At 35.8% G+C, this 17,085-nt stretch overlaps 1 protein-coding gene across 1 annotated transcript; it reads left to right on the forward strand.

The window, feature by feature from the left end:
- Positions 1 to 9,591: 9,591 nt before the first annotated feature.
- Positions 9,592 to 10,011, forward strand: LOC149781799 (uncharacterized). Its single transcript, XM_089935013.1, has one exon. The coding sequence runs from the start codon at positions 9,592 to 9,594 to the stop codon at positions 10,009 to 10,011; it is 420 nt and encodes a 139-aa protein (XP_089791139.1).
- Positions 10,012 to 17,085: the final 7,074 nt, after the last annotated feature.

Genomic DNA, 17,085 nt, shown 5'->3' on the forward strand with positions numbered 1-17,085 from the left:
TTGATGTTAAACATCAAGATGACATCTTGCTGAGCTCAATGGAAATCGCATGAGAGCTCGCGAGATTAGGGGAAGCTACTCCGTCATAACATTGCCTATGCTAGTCTGGTTCCTTATTTCGTATGTTCCCTGCGTTCCACTCCGCTATACGAATAGAGGAACCCAACACAGGGAGTAAACAAAGCGGGGAACCAGTCAATGCCTATGCTCGAAGTATACACGATACCACCCTTCGTCCAACACACTGGATATTAAATAAATCCTGATTGCATTATGCGAATCCCTTGCGTCAAAAAAACGCACGGCAACAAAATGTATGCGTCAATTTTCTGCAGCGTGCGTCTCTGACGCACAAATGTGCGTAAAGGGAAACACTGCCTATGAGTACACGATTGGATGGAACATGTTTCTGAATCTCAACTGCAACCCATCGAGTCATTTGTTCATCATTGTCCCAAGAAGGAATTTCAGAGGACATAGAAAGAAAGTCTGATCCGCGCTTGATTGTAAAATCATGAGTGACTATCATAACCTGTATTTGAAAACAGACGTGTTGTTGCTCGCGGCTGTGTTGAATCATTTCGTGACACTGCTATGCAGGTGTAATAGTTAGGCCCTGCAAATTACTGTATGTCACCAGGAATGCCTTGGGATGCACTTCTCTTAAAAACCAAATTCGTTTTGGAACTGCTTACTGATATCGATATACATCGTTTTGTTGAGCGCCCATTTCGTAACGGAATTTCAGTGGAATGCCATCAATATAAGCACGCAAATAACCCAAACATAAACAGGTATGAAGTTGACCCCGTTAATCATAACAATCTTTAAGGCTGTGCAATGATGCAGCCATTGCCTGTCAACAGGTTTCGGTGGACTGATTCCGAGCACACAGACTACACGAGTAGAATAGCAATTGCGACCACGGATACTTCTTTAAAGATGGTCTTTAAAATACTTAAGAACTTTATAGCACTCATATCGATTTCCATTAGCACAGGAAGGGATGTCGGCGCCCGTAGAGGGGCTATCCTCGTATCAGTGAAAGTTCATATACGAATCAGGATATAAATTTGCGCAATGTACCAACCTTGTCAAAGATATTATGACAAAAACAAATATATACTGCATGCAGAAATCTGCAGTTGTATTTAAAATTGAAAATCTGCGCAAGGAAAGTCCATCGGATGCTTGGATTTCGCCAACAATCTTGGATGGTGTCTTATATCCAGATGAATACAGATTTTCTCCCCAAATCCACAAATGATTCAGAAAAAAGATAGTAAACAAGATAAGTTTCGAAGGTTTATTGCAGATCCTGCATATGAATCCTGAAAGATCCTTCATGGTAGACTTGTAGTCGTTCATAGCAAAAACTAGACACTGAAGCTGACAAAACTAATTTATGTTGGCGCATCGGTGCTGGACTTGTCGAAGTTGCTCATGTATGAGTTGGGTTTTTTTACGAAAAGATCAAACCGTTTTATCAAGATGATTTCTTCACGGACGGATTCACTTCTTACTTATCAACACCGACGACATTTATTCAGATATCGCATCAAGCACATTCGCCTACGAATTTGATAACAGTGATTGTACGAAAGAATGAACTTTGTTTATCAACGCTAATACAAAGGGTTGTTGATATGTTAAAAGACGAATGCTCGGATAAACCAATAGAGGCATACGTGGGACTTCGACCCAAATTATATTCGATCGCGATAGGCACTTACAGTTGTATCAGTGGATCCTGCGAGGACTTTAAAAAGGCAAAAGAAGATCCTCATGCCTTGGTGAAAAAAGATCTCAAACATGAGATCTATATGGAGTGTTTGCGCGAGCGATCTTAATTCACACACACTACAAAATATGATTAGGTCGAAGAAACATCACATGGGTATATCTCAATGCACCAAAGTGAGTTTCTCACTGCTTGACACCAAGCGATGGATATTCCCTGACGGACGTGCCACCTACGCATTTGGACATCATGTGATTGTAAATTACCTTGTGATTCATTGATCCAATGCACTGATACGTGAACGCATTAAAATAATCTTTGGTTGTAGTTTTTATTCTCTGGAACAACTTTTAATTCCTCATGTGGAAGAAATAAAAGACCAGCCTGATGAACCTTATCCGGTGTTTGGGCATCAAACCAAACCGCAGAAATTTTTTAATGGCAAAGGTAGCCACATTTTTGCCACAGCGCTTGTTTGGCCATTTTTGCATCCCCATGTCTGACCTTTGTCGCTCTAGCTAATTTTTCACCTTACCAATAACGATGTGGACTGTAATATATTATATAAAAAAGTCAGCTTATATAAAAGAATAATTTCAAAAAATTATCTCAAGACTCCTATCAAGAAAAAAATGTATGAATTCTTGGAATGCATGAGACATATAACATTCAAGACCATTGAATTAAAAAAAATTATCTTCAGACTTCTATCAAGAAAATAATGTATTAACTTGTTAGATAAATAAATTCAAACATTAATCTTGAGACAATTATAAAACACAAAACTTGGCATGGAAGGACAGACCCCTAATTGTTACTTAACCAAGCAGGAGTTTAGCATTATTTAATCATCAAAATTAACACACGCTTATCGAGGTTCAGAAAATTCCACATAGTTCGCAATTTCGTTAATAAACCGATCTCTGCAAAGTCTTAATTTATGATAAATATTCAGCAAGTACAAACGCTATTTCTGCAGCATCTCAACCCTTAGCATTTTTGAATACTGTAACCAGTTCACCTTGTCCTGACCAATTCGACTGGCACACTTATCAGACGGACCTCATTAAGAATCAATAATGCCCTCCTGTCCCCTGCCTTTGATTTAATTCCTTGCCAATCATATCCATCAACTCAGAATGGGTATTTGTCACGTTGACACCTGCACAGTACAAGCACCTGAACAATTGACACTGTTACACCTGCAAACACACATATCTTAGTTCGTGATTCTTATCTATGTGTCTTAATCGAAAATAACTCTTCGTACACCAAATTACACTTAGCAAGCTTCTGAGATTATTCCTCCCATAATTTCACTCTGCTATAACAACTGAAATATAATAATTACATACAAATAATATAGGCTTTATTCTGCTACTAATAATAATAATAACACTGGTCAAGATTTCTTTTAGAAGTCGTCTGCTTCAGAGATAAAATAGGCTATTTATTTTGGATTTTGATCTGCTGAATTCAAATATGACAATTAAAACAAATGATTGGCTAGTGATTCCATGTTACTGAAGTTTTACATTTTACGTCTATGTATATTGTGTAGATAGTAGAGATTTAATCATAAATTGTAAACCTTGAAAGCCGCTAGTGTTTTGTCCATTGCCTTCATAAGTTCTTCATCAGAACCAGCTTGATGTACAAGGATGGTAACAAAATCTTCCTTGATTCAACAAGTGGTGGATGCTGAACAATTTTCCTCCCAGGCTCCAATGACTGTCGGAGTGGCCAACCTGTGGTGGGAATCTCTCGCACGACTATGCCATTCGCAGAAAAAAAAACAGCAGTACTTTGTGTATCCAGTCTGCAGACGAGGCAAGAGAGCAAAAACCTTCAAATCGCCACAAAGCAGCCACGGGTGTTTGGTCATAGTTTATGCACCTCAAAAGTTGTTTCATGTTTTCATAGGTTTTCTTTAGATGGACTGAATGGCAAAACATTGCCATTATTCAGCAAAATAGATTTAAGACCCGTATTCGATGAATCAGTGAACAGTCTTTACTCATCAGGATCATGAACGATGTTGAGGGCTGCCATCACACCATCGATGTTATTGCAGCTTACAAGATCACCTTTCATGAAGAAGAATGGGAGAAGATCCTTTTTGACGGCCACGGAACATGGAAACCCTAACATCAACTTCCAGGAGATTCCACTGGTGTAGTCTGGAGCCCAGCAGCTCTGCCTTGCTCTTGGATCGTTCGCAATCCCTGACAAGGTCATTCAGTTCACTTTGTGTTATGAGGTGTGGCTCAGAGAAGCAGGATGGGAGAAAATATGGATCATGTGACATTGATGGTTCAGGACTAGAAGTTTCATCCTCTTCCTCTTCCTCGTCTGACTCAAGTGAGAATGATTCTGGTGCATTAGGAACCGATAGTCCTTCCCCGTGTGGTACTGGGCGCATAGCTGATGGAATGTTGGATAATGCACAGGCCTTTTTTTATTCTTTGACACACCTTTCCCAGCTGGAGGCACCACGCAAAAGTAACAATTGCTGATATGATCTTTTGGCTCTCTCATAATCATTGGCACTGCAAAAGGCGTCGATTTCCTTTTCCTGTTCAACTACTGGCTAAGATTTGTTGCACAAGTGTTGCTGCATATGTGTGGGGCCCACCTCTTGTCGTGATACCCGATTTTGCAGCCAAACTAAAAGTGATAGGCTTTCTTAACCATAGTGGTTGTACTGCGCTTTTGTGATGCAAATATCACTTCACCAAAAAATATAGCAGAAGTTATCTGCATTGTTCACACAAGTACAAGGCATCTCTGCTCACTTTTGCTAAACAGAAATGTGTTCCTTTGTAAAAACAAACACTGAGCACGATACTGTATGATTTCTAGAGCTGATATAAGGTAATTTATTCAGCAGAGTGACGTAAGCATAGTTATGATTTCATCATCCATGACCTCTAGGAATAACATGATTTCAATTTGTATCATGCATGACGCAATTCCAGCTTCAGATTGCATCATTCATTGTTATGCCTAAAAAGCAAGTACTGTCCAAACCCATTCATAGATTTATTCATAGATCCAGACAAAGCTGTATTTTAGTCATTTCTGGTTTAAGTTGAGATCCCTTCCCCTTATGACTCACTTATCCTCCACCATTCCCAGTATCATATCTTTAAAACTAGAGCTAATCAAGAATTTTAAGCATCAGTTCGTTCTCATTGACCCAGAATTAGTAAAGTCTGACTACATTTATTTCGGAAGCATTTTGGCTGTAGACCAGTGTAATAATCGTCGTAGTCGTGCCTCTCTTGCATTATCTATTAGAGTAGTAATTCTGACAACTATATCCGGTCCTCTAAGACTACAGTCTAAGATAACAGTTCATGACTGATACTGAATTTTAAAAAACGGAATCCCGCTTACGCAAAGATTTTGAACAGAAAAAAGATATTTATGCAAATATTTCAGTTATGTATATTATAAACAAAAAATGTTTTCATCGGAATATTCTATATAATTTAAATAAAAATTCAATTTATTAATACGTTTCTTGTTGCATCCATTGTATTACAGACAGATTATCACTTTTCACCTTGACGACTCGAGATGCAAAGATGGATGCTATTTTGGCGGGAAGTTGTCAGATGTGGCGATCGGTTATAATCTACGAGAGTCTAAAGATTAGCTCTGTTTCTTTTAAGAAGGCCTATCATTTGTACCGTGCACACGTTTTCTTTTTATATCTTAATAGTTTCGTAACGTCACTCCCTTATTAGCACAAAAATGATAGTCTTAAGTAACCTCTTTGAAACCAAGACTGGAAAATTAAAATGGATGGGCACTACTTAATCGACTCCTCAAAGGCTCCCGTATCATTATCATTTCACCTAAGAGCAACGGCATAGAAACAGATATAATACTAGCCTCACTTTATCAGCAGCAGGAGACCAAGACATAGCCACGAGAAACGAAAATCATCCTCGACAAGTTACAAAGGGATTGAGGTATAAACCCAGAAAACCAAATTTGGATTAAAAAAATTAACCGTTTGAAACATAATGTAACCTCAGACTTAAAAATATGCAAACCCCCATTAAAAATTCTGTTTTGTTTTAGGGAAAACTCAGTACACAAAATGCGTCTGAAAAAGAGGGCTGGGGCATCAGAGGTTCTAAAAAGTACAAGTATGATGTGATGGGACTGATGTTAAACTTTCTATCCAAACATTATTTTGCAAATTCCTTCTACTTTTCAAACAATACTTCCCTACTGCTTCTAAATTCCTCGCTCCCAAGTGACAGTATACATATGCAGTATATCTTTCAGGACTCACGGTACTAATTCAGTTCCCATAGTAAATTTACGTAAACGTAATGATATTAAAAAATTAATAACCTTGAATTTCGGAGTGTTCATGATCAAACCTATATTTATAAGTATAGATGCATCATGGATGATAGCTTATGTGTAGTGAAAACCGTCTTACTCACGGTATTTTATAGCTATACGTGTGTATGATACATGTGTTGCTGTTTTTGTTTTTCAATTCCGCACCAAAGAATCAGGTGCTAATTTCAGTAATGATTGTTCCAAATTCAAGGTTTTATTTATTAAAGGTCTAAAAAAATTCCATCAACAAAACAATGTCTCTATTATTTTCCAGTTACAACCAGGATACAGTCTCAAAATATTCTTTTTACTAAAATCTAACTTTCATTATCAACCAATCGTAGCCAGCCAAACCTAGATATACTCTATTTTATCCTTAAACATTTCTAGACTGTTTCCCAATTTTCTGTTTTCAGGACCTTGAGTCCTTCAAGGCTGTACTGAATTGATTTTAACGAGTTTTGATCTTAACGCCGTCGCTTCGTTGTTCTTACCTTGACGAAAAAATAAAACAGCATCAATTTAAGTTCCTGTTCATGTACTTCACTAATATTTCTGTTTGCAATTGGCATTTTTTTTTATTTCACCACCCTTTGAACATTTCAAAATCATTTGCTGTTTTCTTTTTCATATTTTTGGTACTTGCCATCCACAAAATTTCGCATCCTTCTACCGGATTTTTACCATAGTGTGACAAGCAATGGCAGAATTGTTTACAAGGGAAGTAACTCTTAAATATATATGCTTTCATAAAAGAACAAAAATAACCTCCCTTCTATCCAATATAGATTTTCACCCTCCAATATGGGATTAGTTGCATCCAGTAAAAGATATGCTCGAGTTAGATTCAGAAACTTGACAATATGAAATTATACGTGGTATAAATGAAAGATTATAATTTGTTACACAATAGTAGGTGTATCATAAACATGTCAGTTAAACAACACATCCATGATACTCGTATGACTCGAATAAGCTAAATTTGTAATTTATGTTATACTGTCCTAACCATCATGTAAATATGTCTAATTGGCATAAAAAAAAAAAAAACGTAACTAAATTTCATCGTAACAACATTAATTTTCCCTCTTTATGCTAATATTTATTCATTTTTCTTTTTTCTTACTTTTACTAATTTTGTCAAATATATTGAATACGCAAACTGCATAATGTATGTTGTATTATTATTATTATTATTATTATTATTATTATTATCTTTGAATGTTAGAACAATGGAAAGGAAAGGACGATATTTGACAGCATGTGTACTGTCTTTAATAGCATATCAGTTATATTGTCATATAATATTTTTGACTTTACTTATTGGTTTTCTCTTTCTTTGATGAGGACCGAACATGCGGTAAACCAATGTGTTCCTCCTACTGAGTGTGCAGTACACTTTTAGCTTGCTACATATTGAGCTATTTATGCTTAATTGGTGTGTGTGTGTGTGTGTGTGTGTGTGTGTGTGCTAACATTTTGTAAAGTGTACACACACATACACATTAGGTAATTAAACATAAACAGCTCAAGATGAAACAATCTAAAAGTTATATTTCCTACATGATCAGATATCCTGGCAACAAATTTAGTTCCCACGAATCCCACGATTCCCACGATATTATTTATGTTCCTTGTGTTCACTTTACCACTCCTATAAGAACAATATTGTAATATCTTGGTCGAGGACGAACCGCACTGCTATTTAGCACCGTCAAATTGAATTCCTCTGTAAACGTCACTTTAATGACAACGACTCGTGTATACCTGATGTATGGAAACAGCTCCCGCTTATCATCATCCTTATTATTCACGGTATCGTACATAAGGTGAAAGGGTATAGTTAAGATACAATAGTTAGCTTTGGTGTGACTGCAAAACTTCATGAAGCCATTTACATCGGAGACAACTTGGCCAGGACCTGCATATGTCGAGGATACGCTCTAGGAGACAACTTGGCCAGAACCTGCATATGTCGAGGATACGCTCTAGGAGACAACTTGGCCAGGACCTGCATATGTCGAGCCTACGCGCTAATGAACAACTGTCACCAAAACCTCAAGTAAATCCCCCGCCATCTACTGGTCTTCCATACCCCCACGTCCCACCCCAGTTTAATTGAATCACTTTTGACAACGGGTGGACAATCAAACGCAGCAATGATGTACAAATATATTAATGTACATTTCCCCTACCAGCTGTCAGAACGGTTTTTTTTAGGAGAGGGCAGGGTCGGGTTTTCGCGGTGGTTTTTTTTTTTTTTTTTTTTTTTTTTTTTTGTCTTTTTCTTTTAGCATAGTAACTCAGTCCACGATCTGAAATCTGAAATTACTTAAGCTTGCCTTTCCGGTGTACTAGTTCAATAATTTGGAAGTTTCTACCTGCAAGCACACGATCAGCAGAGACATTAGAGGTGTTCAAACATAGTTATCTAGACACGATTAGCACAGAAGATCAGTTGAGACAGTAGAGGTGTTCAAATAGTTACCTAGCCACGGTTAGAAAACAACATCAGCAGAGATATTGGAGATGTTCAAACAGAGGTATCTAAAGGAGGTTAGAACACAAAATCTGCAAAGAGATAGACCGTAGAGGTGTTAAAAGAGTGGCATTTAGACAAGAAAACACGATTAAGAGAGAGAGAGGAGGGGGTTCAAACAGTGAGTTAGGTGCCTCCTGTTCGAACAGATTCTGTTGGTATATTTATCTACCCCAGCCAACTTCCCTTTCTTGAGTGCTTTTATTGCAGCCTCTACTTCTTCCCAAGGATCGGGTGGTCAACCTTTCTTGTGGTCAGTGGGATGTTTAATTCAGCTTTGTCTCAAGAAGTCCCATGACTGTAAAGCTCAGGACAGTATTATATCCATCTGTTAATAATATTTTGGTCTTCTGTTAGACTCTTACCACCTTGTCCTGGATCGAGTGTCCAGGATCTCTGCTGTTCTCTTTAGTCAGGTCTTTCACCAACTAGACATACCGTAGGTAGCACTATAAAGCGGACCTTCGTCTTTAGAAGCCTCTGTGAAAAGTATCTGCAGCATCAACAGGACATCTATCATGTCTTCATTGACTTCAAGAAGGTTTGCGACATGGTATAGCATGCAGCTTTGTGGGCCACCATACGGACAAACAATATAAACGCGAAACTAATCAACACCATAGAAAACATGTATTACAAGACGACTAGAGCAGTTCTCGTTAATGGCAATATAGGAAATTGGTTCTCAACCACAGTCGGAGTCAAGCAGGGGTGCCTCCTCTCATCCACTCTCATCAACATGTACTTGGAAAGGATCATGTCAAATACCTTGGAAGTCCATGAGAGCAGTGTCAGTGTTTGAGTAGAACAATCACTCAACCTGCGCTTCGTTGATGATATCGATGGCTTAGCAGGAGATGAACAAGAACTGGAAACCTTAGTGAACCGTCTCAGCCAAGCATAGCTAAGGTATGGTGTGCAAATCTGCGCTAAAAAGACCAAGCCAATGACAAACAACGCGAGTGGCATCGAAAAGGAAATAAGAGTAAGTGGACAGAAGCTGGGCACAGTGACAAGTTTCAAGTACCTGGGTGCTATGGCCTCTGATGAATTTTCCAAATCTGAGGTTCATTCCAGGATTCAGCAGACAGCAACTGCACTGGCTTTGCTGAAGACTATTTGGAAAAACAGCAACATCAGGCTTGGGTCCAACATCAAGCTTATGCGCTCCTTCGTCATGTCCGTATTCCAGTATGCATGTGAGACACTGACCCCAATAGCAGAACTAGAGAGAAGAATCCATGCCTTAGAGATCAGATGTTATCGAAGGACACATACCATCTTATACATAGACTGCGTTCCCAATGAGGTGCGCATTAGAATTCAAGTGTTATTGAATCTTATGAAGATCTGCTCACCACTGTAAAGAAACGCAAACTAAGATGGTATGGTCACGTCTCACGGTCGTCTGGCCTGCCAAAGACAATCCTACAAGACACAGTGACAGGAGTGAGAACATGAGGAAGAGAGCAGAAGAGATGGGAAGATAACATGAAAGGATGGACAGGCTTGGACTTCGCAAAGTCCTAAGGAGCAGTGGAGAACAGGACAAAAGGTAGAGATTGTCGCAAAGTCATCAGTGGCGCCTCTACGACCGGCCAGGTTACGGGAGAAAAGAAATGAAAAATGAAATTGACGAAACGTCACTTGTGGTGAATCCCAGCTCTTTTACCACTGTGACTTAATCTTTGTCTTCGCAATTTAAACGACCCAATGATGTCTGCAGGTGGCGAACATATTGAAGTGAAAGAAGTTAAAAATCTTCAATATGAAGAAGATGAAGTGGTAGATACACACATTCAAACATGAATTGATGACCTTAGGTAAGTGGCTTTTAATATCATAATCTCGCCAGTGGTAATCTTTTACTACGTATCTTAGGAACTATTAGTTAAGAGTTTTGTACAAAGAAGACTATTTTAAGAAAATGCGAGTCTATAGAGATTCTAGTTGCAAATATTTCGTAAAATTCAGTCAAAATTGTTGCCAAAAACGTTCATTACCTAAGTCAACAGAGAGAAACCCAGAGATCGTTTTTTATTTGAGAAGTAAAAATTGCGGACTATAAAATAAAATGTATGATAAGTGTTACAGAAACAATTAGAAAATGAAGATCAACTACATGCCGAAAAATGTTAACTTACAGTTTTGTGGAAATATAGAAGTATGTATAATACACAAATGAACCATTTGAAGCAAAGACTATGACCAACGATAACCACGAACACTTCAAACTGGAAAACTTCGAACTTCAGAAAAAAAGACTAATCGTTGCGGAAGAAGCAAGAGAATTAAGGGTATATGTCAATGTTTCAAATGTTCTCAAAATTTAAAACAGTGTTCATGAAACTTGATGTTTAAAAATATGAAAAGAAATTTAAGACCTCAAAAAAAGATATCTGCATGGAAAAAGACCCAAACTGAAAGGCTGTTTTACAAGAACAGTTGAGAAGAGTAAAATGTAAAAGAGCCTTATTTATGTGATATCTGGGGATATTTAATAATGCTGGAGAGAAGCCACAGAGAACCAAATGTAAAAATCAATTTTGAAAGGTAGCAAAAAATTACCATTAGGTGAAAGTCTGAAACAGAAGTAATTTTAATTCCATATTAATCATGTTTATTTTATACAAGCTCTGCATCACTTGTGTCTCATATTTCGTTTTTCTTTTCTTCTTCAAATCACCCACCTGCCTTTTTCTGTGCAATTATTACACTTTACAAACTGTTAGTACAGCTACGAGTCCAATTTGTTCCAGTAGCTCAGTTTCATTGACAACTGGATATCTATGAAAACTGGATTTTCAAAATCTGTAAGACCGCACACTATGAAAGGTATACAGGTTTTTACTTCATGATATAAAAAATATCTTTTCAAATCAACTGAGTTTTTGTCAGCTTTGTCGCAATTCTTTGTGATGGCAGGTTTTATTATGAATGTCCTAAATTGTTTGCGGTAAATATTTTATGCAGGGAATATATATATATTTGATCGAATAATTGTATGAGTCTCTATAAGAACTTTGAAAATACTTCCACGATCTAGTTTGAGTGTTCTGTGAAACCTTTCCACATCAGATTCCTTTTTTTTCTGAATAGATTGAGATTGGTGGCTTCTTTGTCCAACAAATCCCTGACTCCTTTTGCTATAAAACTCTTTCCCTTCATCAAAATTTATATTTTCAGGCTTTGTTTAAGGATGTCTTAAAACGCCCGTATGCCATCTCCTCTTTTTGTTTTTTGCTCTATGAGCCCATATTGCTTTTTTTTAAAATATCACTGTCATGATGTAGTTGTATTAATCGTTGTATGTTTTATATGCCTGTATGTCAGCATTTTTTGCATGTTTTTTATGCTTGTATGTCAACTGCGTTGCATGTTTGATATGCCTATATGATATCGTTGTATGCTTTATATGCTTGTATGTCAACATCGTCGTATGTTTTATATGCTTGTATGTCAGCATCGTTGTATGTTTTATATGCTTGTATAACAATATCTTTGTATGCTTTATATGCTTGTATGTCAACATCGTTGTAGGTTTTATATGCTTGTTTAACATTATCTTTGTATGTTTTATATGCTAATATGATAACATCGTTGAATGATTGATATGCTTGTTTGTCAACAATATATGTTTGCCTTATTGCATCCACGTGAACAATTTATACCTTATTACAGACAAATACTTTTTCTTGCTTAATTGTAGAACGCGTAAGTCGATTGTTTGTTGATATTTGTTTTTATTTTCTGATACCACTTGAATGGAAACGTATACGAGATTTTGCAGTAAAACGTCATCATAAATGAGACAATTTTGTGTGTATATATATATATATATATATATATATATATATATATATATATATATATATATATATAATTTGTATAGTATGTACAACGTATCACTGATATACCACGAGATGTATAAATATTTCATTAAAAGGAAACGAGGCCTGCGAGTCTGTCCGCTACGAAATGTAGTTCTATTCCTTATCCACTTGTTCACAGTCACATTTGCATACTGATAAGTTGATTGTTTTCTTTTTGAGCTTCTATTTTTATTCACATGGGAGTTTCTATTTTAATTCACATTGATTAAATCATTATAAGACACACTTATGATTTAAACATGAAAAATTTTTTTATGAAGAAAGTAGAGTACATTAGCCTCTTGTACATACTGAATGCTCAAGCATTCACGTACTGGTGTATGGAAATTAGCGTAGAATAGAAACTAAGCGAAATGACGAACCAACAAGAGGTAATTAAAATATTTTAATATATTTACAGCTGACCTAAGTCATTATTATGCTTTAGTTAACTTTACTACCGACCATAAAACTCTCTCTCTCTCTCTCTCTCTCTCTCTCTCTCTCTCTCTCTCCTTTGGACAGTTTGTCTTAACTTTACCACCATTCATAGATCTAGAGACATCGTCGCATGACGCAAGTTAAAATAATAATAATAATGAGGACTTTGTATAGCGCCTAATCTTTAGAAGCTCTAAGCGCTATACAACATTAGACAACACCTATAAGACAAACACAAACACCATGAAATTAGAAAACATACAAAAAACATGCTGAGAATATTTAAGGTAGGAAACATTATTTGGTCTTTAAGTTTGTTCTTGCAGTCGAAATAAGTGAGTTTTGAGAGCACTCTTGAATGGGATGGGATCACTGTGTCTTTGTTTCTAAGTTCAGTGGGCAATTCATTCCCAAACGCTCGTATTTTGATGGATTTTCGTCTGTATCTTGCTACCATGGTCCAGAGAGAGAGAGAGAGAAAAGAGAACCGTTTTGGACATTTTCATATATAATTAATAATAATAAAAGATTTTTAGAACATTATAATAGGTTTAAGAAACAACAACTATAACAAAGCGATAAATAAGTTACAGTACGTGTACCTCGTAACCGACAAATTCAACTAATAAATGTCGACAGGCCCATGCAACTATGTATTAGTGATTATATGAACACTGTAGATAGATCCCAAGGAAACTCCTGTGAAACTGCACTTGTATCTTTGCTTGATAAATGGCTGTAAGCATTAGATCAAGGAGAAATGGTAGGCACTATTACGGTTGATTTTCGTAACGCTTTTTATCTTGTAGAACATGAAATTTTGCTTGTAAAACTAAAAATCAATCAAAGCAGTGAAAACTCCCTAAACTGGTTTACTTCTTACTTAAGCAATACAGTACAAAAAGTACCTTTAAATGGTAAACTTTCTCAAAGTAAAAATATTAATTGTGGAGTACCACAGGGCTGTATCCTTGGATCTCTGTAATTCATTCTATTTATCAACGACTTACCTCTTGTTATGTTTACTTGATTTAATTATATCTGATTTAATATATATTTATTTCAATTTAATTGTTTGTTAGTTTGTTTTTTTTAAAAATATTTTTCATTAAATGATATTGTAATGTAAATTTATTTACTAGAGATGATACTTTTTTCAGAAAATAGTTTGACCTTGACTGTTAGTTTATAAACACCAGGTGTTGATCTAAATCCTGACGTTGTTTCAGAATCTGTAACAACCATCGTAAACAAGTTCTATATCATTTTTAAATGATTGGTTGTCTTCGAGGTCATGATGGGACTTTGTCTTTAATATGCAAACAATCTTTTGTATTTTTTTATTTCTTAGAGTAAAATGTGGTTTTCGTCAGGGTCACACTGGGTAAACGTGATCTCTAACAAGTACTAGCCTTCTATAGCCTTCGAGAAGATTATCACGTGATCCCTTGTTTACGTTAATAATACGATATAAACCATGTTTTGGAGAAGTAATTTCAGTAGAAGCTGGGCTGTTAAACTGTTAGTTGTATGTTGTGCTGTTTGGAGTTATTTCAAATTACTTGGTTTGGAGTTATTTCAGATTACTTGGATTCAAAAGGATTAATTCTGTTACTTTTCTGGAAAATACGTGTGCTCATGTAATATTGTGGAACAAGAACAGTTTTTTTAATAAAAACTTATTCAGCTATCAGAAACCGGAGTGATAATTCTTGTTTCTACATGAAGCTGTAGAATTCAAAACTATCGATTGCAGCATACGTCATCGTCTTCCATCTTGGATTCTTCGTCGGGATTCGAACGTGAGATCAGTAGAATATTTTGTTATCAGGACTACTAAAATTTTATTCTTGGATTATTCTTGGATTATTTTAGGATTTGATTCTATGAAACAGTAAGTTCTTTTGTTTTCATTTTTACAGAATTTTTCCGTGGAAGAAAATTATTGTATTTTTAAAGCTTGTTGTTTTCACTCTTTCTTGTGTTACTGTTTATTCGAGCCTAAACACGTGACATAAGGCTCTTAAGACTGAACTTCAATTTCTTCGACTGACCTCCATGCATATGATACTACACTGAATGAGATTGGTAAAACCGAAACAGTACTTGAAAATATCTTACAAGATGCTCTCAACAGACTTCAAGTATGGTGCAAGGAAAACAGTATGATCATAAATACAGAAAAAATGAAAGTCCTACTAGTTACAACACAACAAAAACGAGCAAGGCTAGATAGCGACAAACTCCTGGTTCTATTTGACAATGTAAGCCTTGATATGACCTCTCATGATAAAATTCTTGGTGTATTCGTAGATAACATTTTTTCTTGGTCTATTCACATTAAACATGTTTCAAAAAAGGTTCATTCTTATCTTTGGCTACTGAAGAAAATAAAAACATACATTCCTCTGCAGTATAGGGTCATCATTTATAAAAGTTTTTTTCAGCCATATCTGGACTATTGTAATGTAATTTGGGGTAAGACCTCTAATTCAAACATAACAACACTTTTTTTAAGACTCCAAAAGAAGGCTTGCCATTTAATTCTAGATCAAATGTATATTTTTGGCTCATTGTAGAGATAATTTCCTGGACGCAATGAATAATATAAAGGTTTTAACAATACATGAAAGAATATTTCTTAGAAAGGCCAAATCTATGTATAAAGTATCCAGAAGAGCCATTCCTGTCTGTCTAGGCAATATCTTTCACCAAAGAGATGACGTTGGTGCTCCAAATTTAAGATCTATAAGAAGCAAAAATTACCAAATACCAAGACCAAAGAAAGAATCGTTATAAAGAAGTTTTCAATATATTGGTATACTGGTATGGATCAACATTCCCAGTGACATAAGGCAGGCTCCTAGCATTTCTTCTTTTCATAATCAGTGTCTCAAATGAATGAAATCTTTAGACAATTTAACAGTTCTAGTACCATAAATACCGCCATATTTTCTGTAATTTTGCATTATTTTTCACAGTTGAATTTTTCAGTGCAGGATGATATTTTATATTTTATATATGTTTATGTGTTCACATATGCCTGTGTATATGTTCCAGGCTTGATACTTTGATTTTTTAAAATCACTTAATTATTTAGTGTCAAGCCAGATTCTTCACATCATGGTGTCTATACTGTATATGCTGTACATAACAGCTTGAGGGCCTCAAGGTATATTAGTTCTGTAACTAACTGAGTTACCTTCTCTAAATGAAGTCTTTATTATTATTATTATTATTATTATTATTATTATTATTATTATTATTATTCAAAAGTGATAATTTTGACTATATAATGTTTCATCTTTGTAGGAAATCTTTTTCTTAATAACATCTTATCTTGGAGTACAAGGCTAATTGCTCGGCACTATGCAGAGACTAAATCTATTGTAATTCATAAATTATGCAGTTTGGCAACAGAGTTAATCCATGACCGATCAATTCTATTCAGCTTTTCCCTATCATAAAATAATGAATGGTATACATCAACTTAGCTTTATCAAAAATGACATATATATTATTCAACATTTAGTCAAGCGTATGCTTAATAAATTATATGCAGCAGGTTTTCCAGACAAACCATTGTTTAACAATTGTGAGTTCACCATGCATGAATCTTGGAAATATAATGATGTATTTAGCAGTGGAAAATCTGAATTCGTCTCGGGCTGTTCTAAAACAGTACATGAAAATATTTAGAGAATCAAACACACAAAAAGTCCAGTCATGACTCTTAAACGTTAAAGAGTAAAGTTCATTCACAAGCAATCAAAGTTACTCAAGCGAAAATCCAAAGTTTACTTTTATCATTTCTTATAATTAGTGGCAATAAATTTATTTCCTTGACTATGCGATAATATGAGAGTATTTTCTTGCCCGAGTAAAATGAATATGCAGAACTGCAGACTGTAAGAATCGCTATTCAGCAGTGCAGACTGAAGGAACTGATATTCAGCACTACAGACTGTGGGAACTGATATTCAGCACTACAGACTGTGGGAACTGATATTCAACAGCGCGGACTATATTGTAAGAACTGCTATTTAGCAGTGCAGACTGGACGGTAAGAACTTCTATTCAGCAGTGCAAACTAACGGAACTGCTATTCAGCACCGTAGATTGTATGC

The sequence above is a fragment of the Sinohyriopsis cumingii genome, chromosome 15, assembly GCF_028554795.1.
Source record: "Sinohyriopsis cumingii isolate HCF-2022 chromosome 15, ASM2855479v2, whole genome shotgun sequence".
In the NCBI taxonomy this organism is placed as follows: domain Eukaryota; kingdom Metazoa; phylum Mollusca; class Bivalvia; order Unionida; family Unionidae; genus Sinohyriopsis; species Sinohyriopsis cumingii.